Source organism: Phascolarctos cinereus, unplaced genomic scaffold (assembly GCF_003287225.1).
Source record: "Phascolarctos cinereus isolate Bilbo 61053 unplaced genomic scaffold, phaCin_HiC Scaffold_1;HRSCAF=81, whole genome shotgun sequence".
NCBI lineage: Eukaryota > Metazoa > Chordata > Mammalia > Diprotodontia > Phascolarctidae > Phascolarctos > Phascolarctos cinereus.
In genome coordinates, this window is record NW_027555514.1 from 66,121,613 (window position 1) to 66,141,692 (window position 20,080).

General features: G+C 39.1%; 1 protein-coding gene across 2 annotated transcripts in view; it reads left to right on the top strand.

Moving 5' to 3' along the window:
* The first annotated feature begins 1,782 nt into the window (after positions 1 to 1,782).
* The window catches only part of WAC (WW domain containing adaptor with coiled-coil), a 126,623-nt gene continuing 108,325 nt past the window's right edge, over positions 1,783 to 20,080 (top strand). For both annotated transcript variants that reach the window (XM_020990512.2, XM_020990514.2), the window contains exons 1-3: positions 1,783 to 1,912; positions 2,270 to 2,306; positions 4,041 to 4,236. In XM_020990512.2, coding sequence (XP_020846171.1) covers positions 1,872 to 1,912; positions 2,270 to 2,306; positions 4,041 to 4,236 — 274 coding nt within the window. In that variant the 5' untranslated portion in view covers positions 1,783 to 1,871. The remainder of the gene's footprint in view (positions 1,913 to 2,269; positions 2,307 to 4,040; positions 4,237 to 20,080) is intronic.

Here is a 20,080-nt window from a genome sequence, read left to right on the forward strand (position 1 = left end):
CTCAGGCAAGCCTAAGAGCACTATATAAATCCTAGCTATTATTCCCTGGGTTTCTGCCAGGCTCCTATGCAAAACTACAAAGCAAAACTTCTTTCCCTTTCTATTCCATCTCCTTTCCCGGTACGTTCCAGTACCCCCAAACCTTCCATTCCACTTCAGACCTGCTTAACAGAGTAACTTCGAGATAATTTTTCCAAATCGGGGAAAGAAGGCGAACCCCCCCCCCCAATCCAGGCTCCCCCTCCAAAGAACAGAAAATCCCAGTTCTTACTCTCACGAAGCTCCTATAACCGAATGTCCCAAACACAATCTTAAAATGTCGAGCAACTCAAAAACACAACTCCAAATAGGATTTTATTTTTTCTCAACGCATACGTCTAGAAAGAGGGAAAATGGAGGTAACGAAGGAAGAGCGAAGAGTTGGAGGAAAGCGGGAAGTGTGAATCAGATCGTTCTTAGAAATATCAGTAGAAGGAGGACGCATGAGGGGCCGGCGGCTTAGAGCAGAGCATAAAGCCCAGGCCCGGCGGGAAGAAGAACGGGAGCAGGGCTCCCAGAAGCAGCCCAAGCTCGAATGTACCACCCCTTCACCGCACGCCACGAGCAAGCCCCGCGTCCGGAGTCGGTCTGGCCGGGCCTCCACCCAGTTACCTGCCTAGGCCCCGAAGCTGCCCTTTCCTCCACGCTACCAGGGGCGCCCCGGCGGCCCCGGGCCCACCAGGGCCTGGTCCCCGGGAGGGCTCGGAGGGAGGCCCGACCTCGGGTTCCTCATAAATCCCTTGACCTGGAAGCCGGGGTGGGCGCTTTCTAGAGTCAGGGGGACGCAGAAGGGGTTTCCCTTTCCTGGTCAGAAATGCCCTCCTGGCCTTCGGGGTGACCACGGGCCGCACCCCCTCCCCCCGGAAGCAGGCCCGCTCCGGCCCGCCCGCCAGCCCGCGCCGAGGCACCCACCAGCCCCTCCTCCGAGAGCAGCCGCCTCCGGGGCGGGAAGCCAGTGCCGAACTTCGGGGAGCACCACGTCCCCAGCAGTTTAGACTCCCTTCGGGCACACACCAAGCCCAGCCCGGGGCCTCGGGCGCGGTCCTAGGAGCTGGGCTGGGAGTGAGGGGGAGGGGAGAAAGGAAGGAGGAGGGGGGACGTACGCGTGCGGAGGGAGCGGCGGAACCGGAAGGAGCCGACGGGTCGCGAAGAGGCGAGCGAGGTCCCAGAGGAAGAGGAAGGCCGGAAAGATCCGAAGTGTCCCGAGGTCTGCGTTCGGGAACGGGGGAGGGAGGGGTGAAGGAGGAAGCGCTAGGGGAGGAGCGGCTCGGCGGAAACTGCCGATGTTTTCCGAAGGCGGTGGCGTCCGAGTTGCCCGGATGTAGTTGGAGGAGCGGCAGCGGCGGCGGCGGCACCAACAGCGGCGGCGGCAGCGGCGGCGGCGGCGGCGGGAGGAGGAGGAGGCAGCGGCGACGGCGACGGGGGGAGGAGGAGGAGGCGGAGGAGGAGCAGGAGGAGGAGAAGGCGGAGGAAGCAGTCGCTCTCCGCTGGGCCGAGCCGGTCGCGTCTTCTTTCTCCCCCCCTCCCCCCGGTTCGCCGCTGCCGCGGTGTAGTTGGCGCCGCTGCCCCCGCCGAGAGCGAGCGGGCGAGCGAGAGACGGACGGAGCGAGCGAGCGGGCGAGCGAGCGAGCGTGCGAGAGCGAGCGTGTGTGCGGTGCCCGGGGAGGGACATGGCCCGAGAGCGCCGGCGCCAGTAACGGAGCGGCGCTGAGACCCGCTGAGGGGGTGCTGGCCGCCGCCGCCGCCGCTGCCCGCCCGTCCGCCTCCCGCCCGTCCGCCTCCCGCGGCCCCTCTCCCCCCCTCCCCGACACACACACACAGGCCGGGCATTGATGGTAATGTATGCGAGGAAACAGCAGAGACTCAGTGATGGGTAAATCCTCTCTCTCTCTATGTCTGTCTCGGGCCGGGGCCGGGCCGGGCCGCGCCGGGGGCGGCAGGCGCGGGGGGGGGGGATGTTCCTCCTTATCTAGCTCGGGCTGAGCCGCCATTTTTGTTGTTAACCCGATCCGGGCCGGCCTGCGAGGAGGCGGCGGGGGCGGCCGCGGGCCGGGCCGGGCCGCCGGGGCCCATCGGCGCCGTCGCCCCGCGGCCGTGCGGGCGGCCCGGGCCCGTGGGCGGCTCGTCTCGGGGCACGGGCGGCCCGGGGTCCTGGGGGCCGGGGGCTTGGATTTTTTCTGCTCGTCTCCCCCTCTCGGGGTGTTAATGTCGCTGTCTTCCTGTTTTTCAGCTGTCACGATCGGAGGGGGGACTCGCAGCCCTACCAGGTACCAGCCGAGTCCTAGGGGAGGGGACAGCCGGGGAAGGCGGAGGGGGCCGGCGGGAGGAGGGAGGGACTGGCTGCTGCTACTCGAGCTTAGGCTTCAGCCGTCGGCGCAGGCCCTGCAGGGCAACGAACCCGAAACCAGCCCCCCGAACCCCACGAAACCCGGGCTGGGATTCTCGTAACGACTGTCCCCGGCCCCGCATGGGGGGCGGGTGCTTTGGGGCCCCTCAGGAAGAGCGGAGGAGACCAGCCCAGATATTTTAGCAGGGAGAGTGGAGATGAGTGACTTTGGAGGCCTCGGTAGTTTAGATATTTGGAGAGAGTGCAGTTGTCTTGAATGGCAGCCTGCTGAAATTGAAAAGAGGCACCACGTTGATTGTTAGTTAGGATCAAAATTCTGCTACCAAAAGTTATCAAAATTCTGAACCCAGGTCCGTAGTAATGACTTGGTTTCACTGCAGGTTCAGAGTAGGAACCAGACTTGGAAACTTGGGATGTATGTTCTGATATATGTGGTGTTTAAGGTGTCTTGGTTATTTTTCGAGGCAGCGGTTACCAGCGTGTCATTAGAAATCATGTAGGATAGTCCTTTTGGTTCTTTTAAATTGATGACTTTTCAAAAGCGATCAGAAGTGGATGACAGCTGTCAAAGGATACTTAGGGGTCTAAATGAGAGAGCAGATCTCTCAGCTAGTAATTCTCTTGTTCAAAATTTATTGACATCTTATACCTCAAACAAAACATGTAATACAGCTTAGTATTTGAAGATGTCAAAGGACAGGTCATGTTTTCCTTGCACATTATAATAGCCTGAAACAACCTGCTTAATTCTCTAAGGAGAATGTAAGTCTGATTCTGTTATAAAGCAGCACTTTTTCAAAGTTATTCTTTGCATTTTCATTTACCTTTAGAATTAAATATTTAATGACATAGGGACCCAGAGTTAGAAAGGAACCTTAGATCATTTAGCTTTAAAATTAAGTATTTAGTAACATAGGATCCTAGAGTTAGAAATTAACTTTGTCATTTATTCTGATTTCTTCTTTTTTGCATGTACAGAGATGAAGTCTTGTGATTAAAAGGCTTCTTTTAAATAAAATCCATTAATGTTTATTTAGATACATATATAAAAATTTAGGGCTGAAGTGGATGACCTAGTATTCAACTGTTGCTTTCTTGTGCTTTAAGGGTAATGGCAAAAATAGATACCAAAATGTCCAGATAATTTGGTGAATGTGGACAAGAGGCAATCACCATGGAACAGTAGAAAGAATACTGGTTGTTATAGTCAGGATTTGGTTGCATATCCTAGTTCTGCTGCTTATTACCTTGTGACAGCAGCAGGTCACTTAAACTATCCTAAACTTTGTTTCCTTATCTATAAAATGAAATGGTGAAACTATATGACCTTTGAATCCCTTCTGGCTCTGTGTGGTGTTATAAGGTCATTTCTCTCCCTACCTCATCCTTCCCAGAAAAGTTTGTTAAGGAATCTTTTCCTTCCAAGATCTTGTCAAACAACTACTCTAAAATATTGATGGAATGATTATACATCTCATCATTATTTTGTATCACGGCTGTTTATAGATACATTGAATTCTTAAACATGTTTGATTAAAACTGAAGTTTTGTTAATATAAAGTCATGGAACTTAATGAATAGATTTCATGTTTGTTGTTTATAATTAAGGGTTCAAGTTAAAGGTCTGTGCTTTTCTTTGTATCATATTTTACAGGCTCTTAAATATTCATCAAAGAGTCACCCCAGTAGTGGCGATCACCGACATGAAAAGATGCGAGACACCACAGATCCTTCACCACCAAATAAAATGTTACGACGATCTGATAGTCCTGAAAACAAATATAGTGACAGCACAGGTCACAGTAAAGCGAAAAGCGTGCATACTCACAGAGTTAGAGAGAGGGATGGTGGTAAGTAGTTTTACTTACAAAAATTTTATGCTTATTGAAATTTTTTCAGTATGGTCAATCTATGAAACAGAGAACAGAATTATTTCATTACTGGTGAACCTTGCCAATTTATCTCATCAGTGGGTTTTGGGTTTTTTTTGGGTCAAAATATTTTGATCCTTTCATTTATCAGGGAGCAAGATGTACATTTAGAAATTGAAATCTACAAGATTCACCAAAAAGATTCTTAGTGACTATAATATCATTACTTGGGACATAAGGAAAGGTTAGGAATTGACTTTATGTGTTTGTGTAGAAAAGAGCTATGATTATTTTGAAATCAGAAAAATGTATAGAACCAATCTTTTCATGTTTTTAAAAAGGGCATAAAATAATTTGAATTCGATTATTTCGGTTTTTAAAAAAATTGCTCATTTTACTTAAAAGCATTCAAGTTCTATATCTTTCTGATAACTTTGAAATCCTCAGAGGCAATTGAAAACCCAAATTTTATATATCTATGACAAATGTAAAAAGATTTGTAACACTGAAAACATTTCCCAGCCTTATTTTCTGTTTTCCTCATGACCCTGGAGATAATTTCATATTTTTCCTTTATGGATATAAAGTTTTTATGTAGTAATATTTCATATTTTAATGAATGCCACATTCTCTATACTTGCTTACTTGACCAGTTGTATAGCTTTGAATAATGTTGACTTTTGATGTAGTATCCTATTTAAGAACTTTGCATCAGAGAGTCTGCTTAGATGGTTCTAATACATAGATGGTTCTGTGTATTTCTGATATTGTCACTCAGCTGTCATTAATTTCCAGTCTTAATTTTTTAAAATTTCAGTTGAAGTGCTTAAAGTACTTATTAAGTGCTAATTTTTTCCCCTGTGTTGTGGACAACTTCTATTATTTAACCAAACACATAAGATCATCATACAAGTTAACACTCTTAACAGGGTAAAGAATGATAGATATGGGGACTGGATCTGTGATTTTATTGGTGCCTGAAACTTTATCGATGGGTACCTGAAACTTTCTTTATCAATACAGGTCCAGACGTCCATAATTTACAGTCTTAAGAGAGTTCCTAGGGCAGGTAGGTGCTAGGGACACAAAATCAGTATATATCGGACCTGGGACTTGAACTGAAGTCTTCCTGGTTCTGAAGTTTGCTCTTCAGCCATTGTGCCACACTACCCCATAGGATGATCTAGCTAGAAAATGATCCCTTATAATGGACTTGGTATGGTATACGGCACCCCAGTTTTCTGAGTCTATTGCTAAGTTTTTAATAATTTGTATTTTCCATTTCTTGATTATCTCTGCATTAGTGGGGGCATACTCTTTACTTATACAAGTTGAAAACCTTTAACACTTTGCCATCTCCATTGATTTCCCTCCATGTCTTTCTCAAAAAACCCTCATAGTTGATCTTCCCAATAGACCAAAGACTTAGTCTCCCCCACCCCCCTCAGTTTTCAGGATATACCAGTATATCTTTAGGCTGATAACAACTATCACCTTCATAGGTTACTGGCTCAGTCATTTTTCTGGTTGTGTATGACCTCTAAACAAACAAAAGTTTGGACACAAAGGGCAGTTTGCTCTAACATTACTTGATAGGGTAGAAATGATGACTGCTCAATTGATAGGGAAAGAAACAAGATTGGTTGTCTGTAGGCAGATGTTGTGTTGAACAGACTTAAAATAAACTAATGATTTATATATATTCAAGAGGGAAATTGAGTTATCTTAGGTGGACTGAGAGAAAGAGACATTTCGTTCTCTTCCCTTTATGGTACTTCTTTTTGATATATGTTGGGTATTACAAACCTTAACCTACTTTTGGATAGACTCTTTATGCTATGTGAGTAACAGCTCATTTTGGTTACTTACTCTTTAAATGGTGGAGCAAGGGATTATGGTAAAACTACATAATTTTTTTAAAATATAAAAACAGCATTTTCATTTTTTTAATAGTATTTTTTTCCCCAATTACATGTCAAGACAGTTTTTAGCATTCATTTTTACAAGATTTTGAGTTCCAAATTTTTCTCCTTCCCTTCCTCCCCTCCTGTCTTCTGAAAATGGTAGGCAATTTGATATAGGTTATGCATGTGCTGTCATGTAAAACATTTCCATATTAGTCACACTTGTGAGAGAAGAAACAGATCAAAATGAAGAAAACTGCAAAAAAGAATAAAGTAAGTGAAAAAAATACACTTCAGTCTGCATTTAGAGTCCATCAGTTCTTTATCTGGATGTAAATAGCATTTTCCTTCATGAATCCTTTGCACTTGACTTGGCTCATTTTGTTGCTGAGAAGAGCTGAGTCATTCATAGTTGATCACCGCACAGTGTTGTGGTACATTGTACTGTGTGCATTCTTTTCCTGGTTCTGCTCATTTCACTTTGCATCAGTTTGTACAAGTCTTTCCAGGTTTTTTTGAAATGAGCCTGTCCATCATTTCTTTTTGCACAGTTCCATTACTTTCATATACCAAAGCCTGTTGAGCCATTCCCCAGTTGATGGATATCCTCTCAGTTTCCAATATTTTGCCACCACGAAAAGGGCTGCTATAAATATTTTTGCACATGTAGGTCCTTTCCCTTTTTTTAATGATCTCTTTGGGATACAGACCTAGTAGTGATATTGTTGGATTAAAGAGTATGCACGATTTGGTTTTCCTTTGGCCATAATTCCATATTGTGCTCCAGAATGGTTAGATCAGTCCACAACTCCACCAACAGTGCATTAGTGTCCCAGTTTTTTTTTTTTTGTCATATTAGCCAATCTGATAGGTGAGAGGTGGTACGTTAGAGTTGTATTAATGTGCATTTCTCTAATCAGTTGTGATTTAGAGGATTTTTTCATGTGATTATATATAGCCTTAATTTCTTCATCTGAAAACTGCCTGCCCATATACTTTCACCATTTGTCGATTGGGGAATGGCTTGTATTCTTATAAATTTAACTCAGTTTTTTATAAATGAGAAACGAGGCCTTTATCAGAGATGCTTGCTGTAAAGATTGCTTCCCAGCTTTCTGCTTTCCTTCTAATCTTGGTTGCGTTAGTTTTGTTTGTATAAAAGCTTTTTATTTTAATATAATCGAAATTATTTATTTTACATTTTGTAATTCTCTGTCTCTTGCTTGGTCATGAATTATTCCTTTCCTCATAGATCAGATAGGTAGACTATTCCTTGCCCTTCAAGTTTGCTTATGGTATCACCCTTAATGTCTAAATCATGCACCCATTTTGACCTTATGTTGGTGTAAGTGTGAGATGTTGGTCTATACCTAGTTTGTGTCCTATTTTCCAGTTTTCCCAGTAGTTTTTGTCAAATAATGAGTTCTTATCCCAAAGGCTAGGGTCTTTGGGTTTGTCAAGCTAGGTTACTATGATAATTGATTACTGTGTCTTGTATCCTTAATGTATTCCACTGATCCACCACTCTCTTTCTTAGCCAGTACTATAGTTTTGTTGATTACTGCTTTATAACATAGTTTGAGATCTGGTATTGCTAGGCCACCTTCCTTTGTGGTTTTTTTTTTAATTTTGTTATTTTTTTCGAGCTCTAGCAAATAATTTTTGATAGTTTGGTATGGCACTGAACAAGCAAGTTAGGCTGAATTGTCATTTTTATTATATTAGCTTAGCCTACCCATGAGCAATTGATATTTTTCCGGTTGTTTAGATTTGACTTTATTTGTGTGAAAAGTATTTTTTGATTGTGTTCATGTAGTTCCTGGGTTTGTCTTGTCAGGTAGACTCCCAAGTATTTTATATTGTTTACAGTTATTTTAAATGGATTTTTCTCTTTCTGTCTCTTGCTGCTGGACTTTGTTGGTCATGTAAAGAAATGCTGATGATTTATGTGGGTTTATCTTATATCTTGCAACTTTGCAAAAGTTGTTAATTATTTTAGGAAGTTTTTTAGTTGATTCTCCAGGATTCTTTAAGTATACCATCATATCATTTGCAAAGAGTGATAGTTAAAAACAGCATTTTAATATGGAATTAAAATAAAAACCTAAAAGCATAAGTTACTTAAACTGACAATATTTTCATTTTCTAGGTGCACTATCTAACCTGTCAGTCAATAAGTTAATTCTTCACAACCTTTAGTATCTCATCTTTCAGAAAGTAGAGATTCCATTGGATATATAGTACTTAAAATGTAGTTTGTGTTTGGAAAGAAAATGGGGTACAATACCTGTGTCCTATTGATGGTAGGATCTATAGTTCTTTTTTGCTCTCAGTATTCAAGGGCCAAAAGGCTAAGACCTTGCATCTTACTCCTGATTGTAATCTTTTCCAGCTGATCCATTCGTAGCCATCATGCTTAGTCACTTCATGTGTGTAAGAAAGTTTGTGTTTAGTATGAGGGAATTCCAGATTAGTAAACTATAAAATTAAGATTAAAAAAGAGATCTTACATTTTCAAATTCTCTTGATTTAGCTTTAGAGCATTAAATAATCTTAGCCACTCATTGTTCTTATCACTCCCTTTAGTCTGTAGGTCTTCCTTTAAGTCCCTAACCTGGTGTCGTGGCTTCTTAGATTAGTCCACATTTTAGTCTCTAGTGCAGCTATTTAATAAGCTTTCCCTTTGGTCTTTAGAGAATATGTTTCGTTGCTGCTCGGGCCCCAGGTAGTTGTTCTTTATTGTCTTCTGATTTAAACTGAGGTTTTGCAGTTGTTTGTTTCATCAACTCAATATAGGTACTGTTCCTAGGAATTATACTTTTTCTCACCTATGATTTTTAGGTCCTTCCTCTGAGGCTGCTCCTGCTCTGCAGCAGGGCATCTTGAATTATCAGTATTCACATCTCTTAGTGTTTCCTCTTTTTTTTTTGTTGACCCCCCTTTTACACTCCCCTTACACCCCCCCCCCCCGTTTTAAGTCTGCACACATCTTTACCTTAGCTCTACCACCATCTCATCTGTATCTAATCTACCTCATCACTTTATAGAATTAGAATTCTCCTTCAGAGACTTATATATAATACATATTTGCCCAGGGAAGTACGCATTGTATCCCTCTAACCCTTTAAAGATACTTCAGAAAGGACATTTGCATTTTAACACAGAAAAGCACTGTCTGAGGATCATATTTTAGTTCTCTGTGGTTTGGAAATGATGAAGGTTGGAGGGGAGAAGGCATTTTAACACTGCAAATATCCACAACTAAATTCAGGTGCAGATTTGTTTCTATAAAAATTACCTTAGGACTGAAAACTAAAGTTTTTGCAAGCCTGGAAATGAGGCTCCATTATTTTCTGATGGTTGTGATTTTCATGACTGTCATAATTTATATTCAAATATAAGAACAAAACAGATTCTAAATTAAATCATGGTAAAATTCTTTAATTGAAGTAATTTTTTATTATCAGTACTCTTTACTCTGTGGAGCATAATGGAAAGTTGATTGTTTAATTCTGTTGCTATAACTAGTTATTAATTTATCCTATTTAGTTTTTCTTTTAATTGCTAGAAACTTAAGAGCTACATTTACAACTCTTCACTAGACATTGAGATACAAAGTAAATGAAACAGATATAATTTTGGATTCTTATTGGACCTTTAAATTTCCAGAGATTTTTATGAAATCTATAGTGGTTTTTAAAATCAGAATTTGTGTTTGGGCCTGACAGTGATGGATACTAAATAAACATATTAACCGTAATTCTTTTAAGAGAACCATAGACATGTTTCTTGGTATCCTAACTTTCCATGTAATAATTGTAAATCACTGCTGTAGAGGTCACATAAAATGGGAATACATCTCTAAGATACTGTATTACACACTCCAGTGTCATGGCTCTTGGGGCTGAATACAGTTTTGACTTGCTGAGTGATCCTGGGCTAGTCGCTTAGGTGGCAGGGGGTTTGTTTCCTCAGCTGTACAATGAAGGAGGTAGACTAGAGGATCTTTAAGGTGCCTTCCAATTCTAACATCTATGATTTACATGAACATTTATTTATTGTATTACATAGACAATTTAAAGATGCAGGTGACTTTTTTCACTATTAGAATTTGGAGGAAACGACTGAATATTTTATCGAGAGGAACCATGTATAGTAGTGCATTTTAAAAACATTCTTAGTACAGCAAAATAGGAGGCCACGTGAGGAAAGGAAACTGGATTGTAATTGCTCTGCCACTTTGAGTTTATGACCTTGGACCAGTCACCTACCCTTTCTGGTCCTCACATACCTTAACTGTAAAAAGGTGGCTTATTAAGTGACTTTTAAAGAACCCTTCTAGCTCTAAATCTATGATTCTAAGAAATAAGTCCCATGCACATTTGGTTTTCGAAAGTAACTTGTTAAAATAAAAGTTCTAACATGTATGGATGTCTTGAAGTAGAAAGATTAAGGAGTTTGTTTTAGCCCAACCACTATTTATTTAATAATTATAACTTATAGTTGTTTTCCTAAACATCAGTTACCTAAATGTGAAGATCATCACCTTGAATGGTACACATTAAATTTGGTGATTTTTAAGATCTATTGCTTTATTACTTATGCATTAGTACTTTAAATGTTCTAAGATATCATAAGTGAAAGTTCTCTCTCCATTGATGCATATTCCTTACTCTCTCTGCTGTAGACTGAATGAATGGACAAGAATTCATTAAGCACTTGCTATATACTAGAAGCAGCTAGGTGGCTTAAGTGGATAGAGTGCTGGCCTCAGATACTTGATAGCTGTGTGACCCTGGGCAAGTCACTTAAATTCTGTTTGCCTTACTCCACTGGATAAGGAAATGGCAAATCACTCCAGTATCTTTGCCAAGAAAACCCTATGGAAAATATTGGCATGCTATGGAAGAGTTGGAGACACACCTGAACGACAGTAATATATAAAGCACTGGGAATATAAATAAAAAAGTGGAGAAAGTGCCTGTCCTCAAGGAGTTCACAGTTAGTGGTTGAGAAAACACATAGGATATTTTGTTTGCAAGTCAGATAGAATGTCCCATGGTCTTTAAGGTACATCAGCAAAACAGATAGTAAGGTATTTTCTTTAATATCATTTCCACTGACAAAACCATTTCTATCACTAATGTCAAACCATTTGACAGTGCCAAGGGACTTTTGTGGCAAGAACTCTCTTTTACAGGTCCTGCTACTAAGGAGGCAGAGACCAGAGCATTTGGAGAAGCAGTTGTTAGGTCAGATCTCCACAAGGATTGCTTTCCTTGATGATGGAAGTTAGTTATCAGTTGGTGTTAGGGTTGGCAAGGATGGTAGAACCCTTTGTTCATAGAGGTTGCTCTTCTTGGTGATTGCTTCATGGGTAGGGTGGTTGGTTGTGGGGGAGGGAGTGTAGTACTGCTACTTTCAGGGCTCTTGGGCTCAGGGTCCTGAGTTGTTTCAGTCTAGGTTTGAATGGAGTCAGTAGGTTAGCTGATAGTGAGGGTTTGACACTCCTGGCACATGCTGCCTCCTTTCTCTTGCTCAGGGTGCCTTGGTGTTTTAGCTAGGCTGGTTTACCCATCCCATAGGTGGCATTTGGTAAGCATTTGATGAGGATGGCTTGCTTCCTTCCTTACAGAGACTATTTTGCTGAATGATGGCTATGGGAACTGAGCTTAAAGCAGGGTCAGTGGTCTTGTGGCAGCTGCTATTCCTTGCACTTTTAAATTTACCAAGCTAGTATTTTATTCATGTATGTGTTCAAAAATAATTGTCATCTGGTGGTTGAACTTTTAGTGATGAGTCTACTTGAACTTCTCTGTCCCATTTATCTACTGACATAGGCTATTGTTGTGTTTGTACTCAACATAGAGGTTGAGTAAAACCTTCCAGAACTTGTGTTCTAAAGATGTTTTCTTCAGTATTCATCATGATGAAGGATTGAAGTAGAACTTTGGATTTGTTAAAACCTGCAGTTTTTTAGTTTTACTAAATTTTGCGGCATTTTATTGTATTTTTATAGGATAGGAAGGAGCCATGAGTAGCTATCTAATTAGTCTTCTTAGGCATGAATATAATTTAGACTATTTTAGGGAAGGAGATTTCATAATTCCTTTCATCTCTGTAAATAGCTTTAAAATAATGACTTTTTAAAAAATGTCCTTGATAGTGAAAATACTTTTGGAGAAGGGATTAAGGGTAAGGAAGAAACCATGGGACAATGTAGTGAGGCAGGCAGACTTAAGAATAATGTTTTGGTTTTATTAGGCATGTTGAATTTTTTATTTTGAATAAGCAGTTATGAGAATGTTAGACTATTGGTTTTATGTTTTAGGAAATGAATCAAAATAAAATTACGTTTTTGTAGTCATTTGACAGAATGTATGTAAAATGTGTTGTAACCTAAAAGCACTAAATATTAGGTTAATAATAGAAAATACATGGTCTTTAGAGACACTTTAAAGTAGTAATGGTTTGAAATATTAATTGCTTTTCACCTTTGGGGACTATTCAACATGAAAATAATTTATTTTTCTTGGAATAGTTATTTTAATTAGTATTTTAAAGTCTTTAGAACTGCCTCTATGCCTTTCTTCAGGAGTGGACTAAAAAAAATTATGGAGAGGAGAAAGAGAGAACACGAGACAGTGCACAAGCACTCAGTTATCAAAAGGGATTTTGTTTTTCTGTTGTGTTGGAGTCTTCATGACCCCATGTGGGATTTTCTTGGCAAAGATACTAGAGTGGTTTGCCATTTCCTTCTGCAGCTCATTTTTACAGATGGATGAAACTGAGGCAAATAAAATAGGTGACTAGCCCAGGATCACACAGCTGGTCTGAGGCCAGATTTGAACAGAGGAAGATGAGTCTTCCTGACTCAAGGCCTGGAACTCTATCCATTGCACCTGCCTGCCCATCAAAAGGGATTAGCCTTTTACTAATCATATTTTATCCTCTCCTTTCTTATTTCTTTAGCTTCCCAATACGTCTTTCTGTCCATTATTTGCCCATTTTCCCTCAGATTTGAGTTATGAATATCCAAATCACAAAAGTTAAATGAGAATGCCAGCATTTGTGTTGCACTGAATTAGTTGAAGACAGTCTTTAAAAGTTCAAATAAATGAGAGATAATATGAAAATGAGTTTAATAAGGCTTTAACAGGACAAGAAACTTGAAGTCTCTTCTTAATTGCATGGCTATCATGGCCTAGGATTTTTGGCAGTTTACTTTTATAGTGATTTTATATGTTCTTGAGTAATTACATCAGTAATTTATTTATGTGTTCACTAATAGTAAATGCTTATTTAATCAAACACTTCATAGTATTAAATGTTACATACAATTTATGTGACACCTTTTGTAATTACTTTTCATGAAGGCTATTGTGAAAGGTATTTGATATCAGAACTGTATGACTTTGTAAAGAGGAATTGAGGCACGTAAAAGCTGAAGCTTATATTTTATCAACATCAATGGCAGCAGAATGGATCTGAAAATCATTCTAATTATGATTTCTGATCAAAACAGTCAATGTGGCAAATCTGTACAGCACCAGAATTGGGTATTCAGAATGTGCCCTTATATAGATGGACAGATTGTTTAACTGAAAGTTATGCTTAGAATAGTTATTAGAAACAGTAAGATACTCCGTGTGGCTATTAACCTATTAGTATTCAGTAAGCTGAATAGGTTAATTGGAGAAAATTTCTGCTAATTGGTTTCTAGCACTGTGATTTGTGTACCTCCTCCCAGTGCTTGCTTTTGGCTTTAATGTAAGTCCATTGAACATAGACTTTTACTAACTATTTGATAATGTGTTGATGAAGAGGAACTTGGTCTGTAGTAAATGAACCATAATTATTTTTAATTAGGCCCTTTATAAATACATGAATGAGTGACTATCTAGGTGTTCTGATAACTGTGCAGTATAACTATTAACTTGGTACTTTTAATCATCAATGAAGAACACTTTTTTGTAGTTTGGTAAGCCATTTATTTAAAGATTTTAAAGCTATGAACATTTAAAGTTTACAGCAGCTTAATGAAGTAGATTAATATTACCTCTTTCCATGCTGAAAAATGTAGAATTCTATATAGAAATATATCTAGTATCAGAACTGTATCTCAATATAATAAGAAATTAAGAAAAATTCTATTATCCCTTTGAAATGAAATTCATTCACTTAATGTGTGGTATTAATTACCATTGGTATCAGTGTTATCAATTACACTTGCACTTTTGAGATTGACTAATAAGAATTTGGAGTGAATTGATTTTAGATTGAGAAAAGCTTTTTGAAAGTAAGTATTTTGTGCAATTTTAGTAATGTTTAAATCTTCTTGTGAGAGAATGGGATAGTTCCATAGTACCAAAGGAGTTCTTAAATGTAAATTTAAAATTAAAGTGAGAATACTTCTTTTATCTAGTGCTTTATACTTTTCAAAGTGTTTTCACATACATTATTAACTTTATAACCATGTGAGTAGATAAGATTGGTAGAATTCTCATTTTACATGAAAGGAAAATGGCTTGCCCAAAGTCACATATTTAGTGGTCAGTACAGTACTTAGCATCCAGTTGTTTTCTGGCATTTTACCAAGTGCTTTTTCCAAAATGGGATTTGTATCTACCAAAAAAAAAAAATTGGACTAAAAGAATACTGGAAAATTGGCACAATAAAACTTGTCTTACCTAGTTTAAAGGGTTGTGAGGAAAACATTTTGCAAACCTTAAGAGTACTATATAAACAGAGCTATGTTTTCTATTTGCTTTGTTTACTATTTACATGTAAATGTATGCCTTCAGTTACTGGTGGTAGTTTACCTAGCAGTTAGCTTTTCATGCCAAGGGAGAGTATGCCATTGAATAGACTTCTACTTCTTGATGGAGTAACTTTTTTTCACTTAGCTTCCAATTTCATTAAAACTTTTTCTGACTTCCTACCTCACTATTCGACCAAAACTTCTCTCACTGTAGTTACTATTGATCTCTTGATTGCCAAATCCAGTGCCCTTTTCTCATTCCTCATCTTTGATCTCTCTGTAGTCTTTACCACTGTTGATCTCCCTCTCAATTGTCTCTTCTCTCTCAGTTTTTGGGACCATACTCTCTCCTAGTCCTTCTCTGCCTATCTGACTGCTTCTTTTCAGTCTCCTTTGCTGGATCTTCATCCAGGTCACACCTTCTGGGTGTCCCACAGGACTGTGTCCTGAGCCCCCTTCTCTTCTTCCTCTACACTTTTTCACTTGTTGATCTCATCAGTTCCCATGGATTCAGTTTTCATCTCTGTGTTGTGATTTTCCAATCTACTTATCTTTCCCTGACTTCTTTGCTGAGCTGTAGTCTCATGTCTGCAACTGCCTATTAGCCATATAAAACTGGAAGTCCTTTATAAAGAAATCTTAAACTCAACCTTTCTAAAACAGAACTCATTCTCTCCCTCCCACTCCCAACTTTCTCCCCTCCCAAACTTTCCCTATAGTTATCCAGGGCACTACCATCCTCCTAGTCCTCCAGGCTCTCTGCCATCTCAATTTCTCATCCAGTTTGTTGCCAAAATCTATCTATTTTACCTCTGAAACATCTTTTAAATGTGTTTCATTATCTCCTCTGATAACTGCCTCCACCTTGCAGATCCTTATCTTCTCATGCCTGTATTATTTCAGTAGCCTGTTGGCTTGTCTGCCTGCCACAAGTCTCTCCACTCTAGGCTGTCATCCCCACTAAGCTGACCATATTTCCCCTCCTTCCCATAAACTCCAATAGCTCCCCATTGCCTCCAGAATCAAAAACAGAAATCTTCTGTTTGATGTTCAAAGCCCTTTTTCAGTACCGATACCTTCCCCCCTTTCCCCCCAAGGTCTTGTTACACCTGCAGCTCCACCCCCTCGTCTATGGACTCTTGATCCAGTGACACTGGACTGGGCATTTTACTGGCTGTCCTCCACATCTGGAAAGCTCTCCTCCTAATGCCTCGCCTCCTGACTTCTTTCAGGCCTCAACTAAAATCCCACTTGTTACTGGAAGCCTTTCCCAATCCCTCCTTAATTCTAATGCCTTCTCTCTGTTTTATCCTGTTGGTAGTATGTTTATGCATAGTTGTTTGCATGTTGTCTGCCCCTTTGGATTATGAGCATCTTGAGGGCAGAGACTGTCTTTTGCTTTTCTTTGAATCCTTAGCACTTGGCTCCATGCCTGGCACATAGGTGTTTAATTATTGGACATATTGCACCAAAAATCTTTTGAATTAGAAAGATAAAGGAGTTTGTTTTAGCTCAGCAACTATTTATTTAATAATTACAGATTATGACTATAATTGTTTTCCTAAACATTGGTTACCTCAGTATGAAAATTATCAGCTTAAATTGTACATATTGAATTGGATGACTTTTTTAAGGCTTATAGGTTTGTTACTTATATGTTAGTACTTTAAATATTCTGAGGTTTCATTAGTGTAGAATCTCCCTTCACTGATACATATTGTGAACTCTCCATACTGTAGAATGAGTGAATGAAAAAATGTTTCTTAAGCATTTACTGTGCAAAGCGTCATACTAAGAACTGTCAGGAAGCATTTAAAAATGTATACATTAAAGCATGACTTTGTACAACAAAGTTCCATGAAACAAGCATGCAGACTTTTGGAATATAAAAAAAATTTAGTTAAGAAATGTTTATCAGGTAGCTAGTCACTAGATTTTTTAAAAATGTATTTGCAAAGTACGTTTCTGAAATGATTTGTCATGATAATGACTTAGAGAGAGGTGATAGGTTGTAGATGAAGAGAATACATTTTCAGGCATGGGTGGTAGATAAGGGAACTGGTTGCTTGGTCTTAGGGGGAAGGATGTAGATAAGTAGTTCTCTCTTGGAAAATTTGACCTTTAATTGATGACATCTTTTTGTATTTCTTTTTTCACCTTTGAAACTCTCCACTGCATTCTGCTTATTGTTTAATATAATAAAACCTCACTAATTTGGATTACTCCTAATAATTCCTACCTAGTGATAATTTAGACAAGGGCTCAGTTTCAAACCTTTCCAGGAGGTTATTTTGCTAATTAATAGTATAAATAGCATTGGTGGGGAAATTTTTTAGCACAAGGAAAAAAAAAACCATAAGCACTTTATTTTAAAAAATTTATTGGTGCCTTTTGTTTTTGCAGCAGTCTTTTTTTTTTCCTTGACTACTTTTTCTGTGTCTCTCCCACATCTCCCTTTCCCCCAACACACACTAAAACATTTCTGTAGCAAAGAAAAACTGATACCGGTTTTCACGTATCATCTTTTGCCTCTTTACTTAGAGTGGGAGGTGTCTTGTCATTAGTTTTGAAGAGCTGAAATTGGTCATTACATATAGAATTGAACTACTTTTTATTGAACTGTATTAAACTGATTATTGTTGTAGGCATTGTGTGTATTCTGATTCTATATTCTTAGCCCGGTCTGAATTTAGGCACCTCTTCCCATGTTTTACCAAATTCCTCACATTTTGTTGTTGTTTTTTCTAGCACAAAAAGGTTATTATGGACAGCAATACATTTATGACCCTTTCTTTGACCTCCTTAGGGTAGATACCTAGTAATGGGATCACTGAGTTAGAGTTGTATAGTTTAGTGACATTTCCTACAATTCTATTTCTTTTTTCCAGAATGATAGAAGCAGTTCATAGCTTTATTAATTGTGGGTTTGTGTCCCTGTGTTCACATAGCCCCTCCCCTTAAGCACTTATTGTATACAAATAATTGATAGACTTGTTACAAAGCATTTTTGCTCTTTTTATTAAAACAGATCTCCAGAGGACTAGATAATAATAATTTGGTAAATGTAGTCATTTACCTTGAGTCTTTCTCTCCTCATTTTTGAAGTAAAGGAGCTAGACCAATTGATCTGAGGTCTCTCTTTCTATAGGTAACATTCTGTGATTTTGTTTTATGTACTTGAAAGAAATTAGACAGTATTGGAAAAAATTCTGTAACTGAAGTCTTCACTAATTCTGACTGAACTTCGTAACTAGTGAAGTTTTATTATAATGTTATAATAGGGATACAATGTGTTTAGATGGTATATATTCTTTTCACGTTTTGTATTTTTATGAAGCATAGGTCATTTTTGTTTCTAATTAATGATTGGTCTATAAATACATGGGGAAATTGGTGATAATAGTAAATCTTGCTCCACAACTTTACATTTCTTGTGGTCTACTTCCACTTGCTGAGCCCTGAATTTTAAAAGCATTTGTTAGGTGTGACGTGTAGGGCAAATATTCTTGGAAACTTGCTAAAATCATATGAAAGAGCTCCTTTGGGGGACTTTAATCTGTGATAGTATTCTATTTAAGTGCTTTATTAGCTCACCTCTATGAAAGCTTTCCATCAACTTTACTGTTTTAGAATTCTTTCCTACTCTACATTTCCTGATAGGCAGACTTTATTTTTTTAATTTTTGGGGGGGAGGGGGTTAGTGAATACCAATTTTTCCTGACATGATAGAAATTATACCTTTCTCCCCATGTCCTTTAAAATTGAGAAGAGAAGCAGCAGCTAGGTGGTGTAGTGAATAGAGCACTGGCCCTGAATTCACTGCACCGGCCCTGAAGTCAGGAGAACCTGAGTTCAAATCCAGCCTCAGACCAAACACGTGACACTTACTACCGGTGTGACCCTGGGCAAGTCACTTAACCCCAATTGCCTAAAAAAAAATAGAAAATAAAACTGATAAGAGATAAAAGTATTAGATTTAACATCTGTATTTGTAGGACTGCTATTTTAATTTAATCTCTTTCAGAGGCTATGCAATGCAAAAATTGGTATAGCCGTGAAATTTCTATATGATATCATCTTTGAGATTTGTTTGTGACTACCAATATAGTTCATTGCTCATAGGAACATCAGGTAAAGGTTTATTTTGTCATTTATTTTAAAATTTAATGCAGTCATATTTGGGGCACATTTTATCTGTATAGCTGTACCTATATCTTCATTTGTTTGATGGCTTTCAAAAATAAAATAGACTTGCCCATGAGGGAGCTATTGATGTATGCTTTGTTCCATCCTCTCTTAGGTGAACTTTTCTTCATCTCCCCACACAATAAATTTTTTTGCCTAATATTCCCAATGAATATGCTATGCAATAGTTTGTGGTTGGTAGAGGGGAATCCAATGCTTTCCCTTTCACTTTGCTTATTGGCATTATTGTACTTGAAATAAAAACCTTTATCATGAACAGAGGACCAAGGGCCAGTTCCCTCTAGTCTCTCCTGCTGAAGTTTACTTAGAAGTAATGGATTTGGTCTGGTTGGAAGTTGATAAAACCAACTATTTAACAGTGGACCTTGATTGGGAAGGATAAGGTAGGACCAAATCTATGGAGGAAGAAAATGCAGGGTCAAGTACAAGCATAGAATTAGGGCTGAGGGAGATGAATTATTTGGCCATGTAGGTGAGACTTGGGACTGGAAGGGGTGGTGGGGTCATTGTGCAATAAATCAGATAAGCCAGAACATGGGAAGAATGACAGTGATGGAACTGAGAGTGATCATTGAAATTCTGAAAGAAATAGGGAGATGTATGACAGCAGAAAATCATAGTTTATTTTTCCTATTCATCCCACATTCCCCTTACAGAACCAAAAGACAAGCCTAAAAGCATAGGTTAAATAGTGTTTGGATATTGATGTTAATGTTATTTGATGTAAATATTGTTTTATTCCTCATTAATCAGTGCCACTACTGGCATTATTTAACATATTAATAGTCCAAAATAGGCAATGTACCATGGAATCTTCAGGCTTATACAAAAATACTAAGTATTTTTGAATAATAAAATTCCAAGACTCCAGAGATGTCTTAAGGTTGTGAGTGAGTAAAAAGAAGTCATAAATGAGCCTTCAAACTGAGTAAGATTAAAGGAAAAATAATCC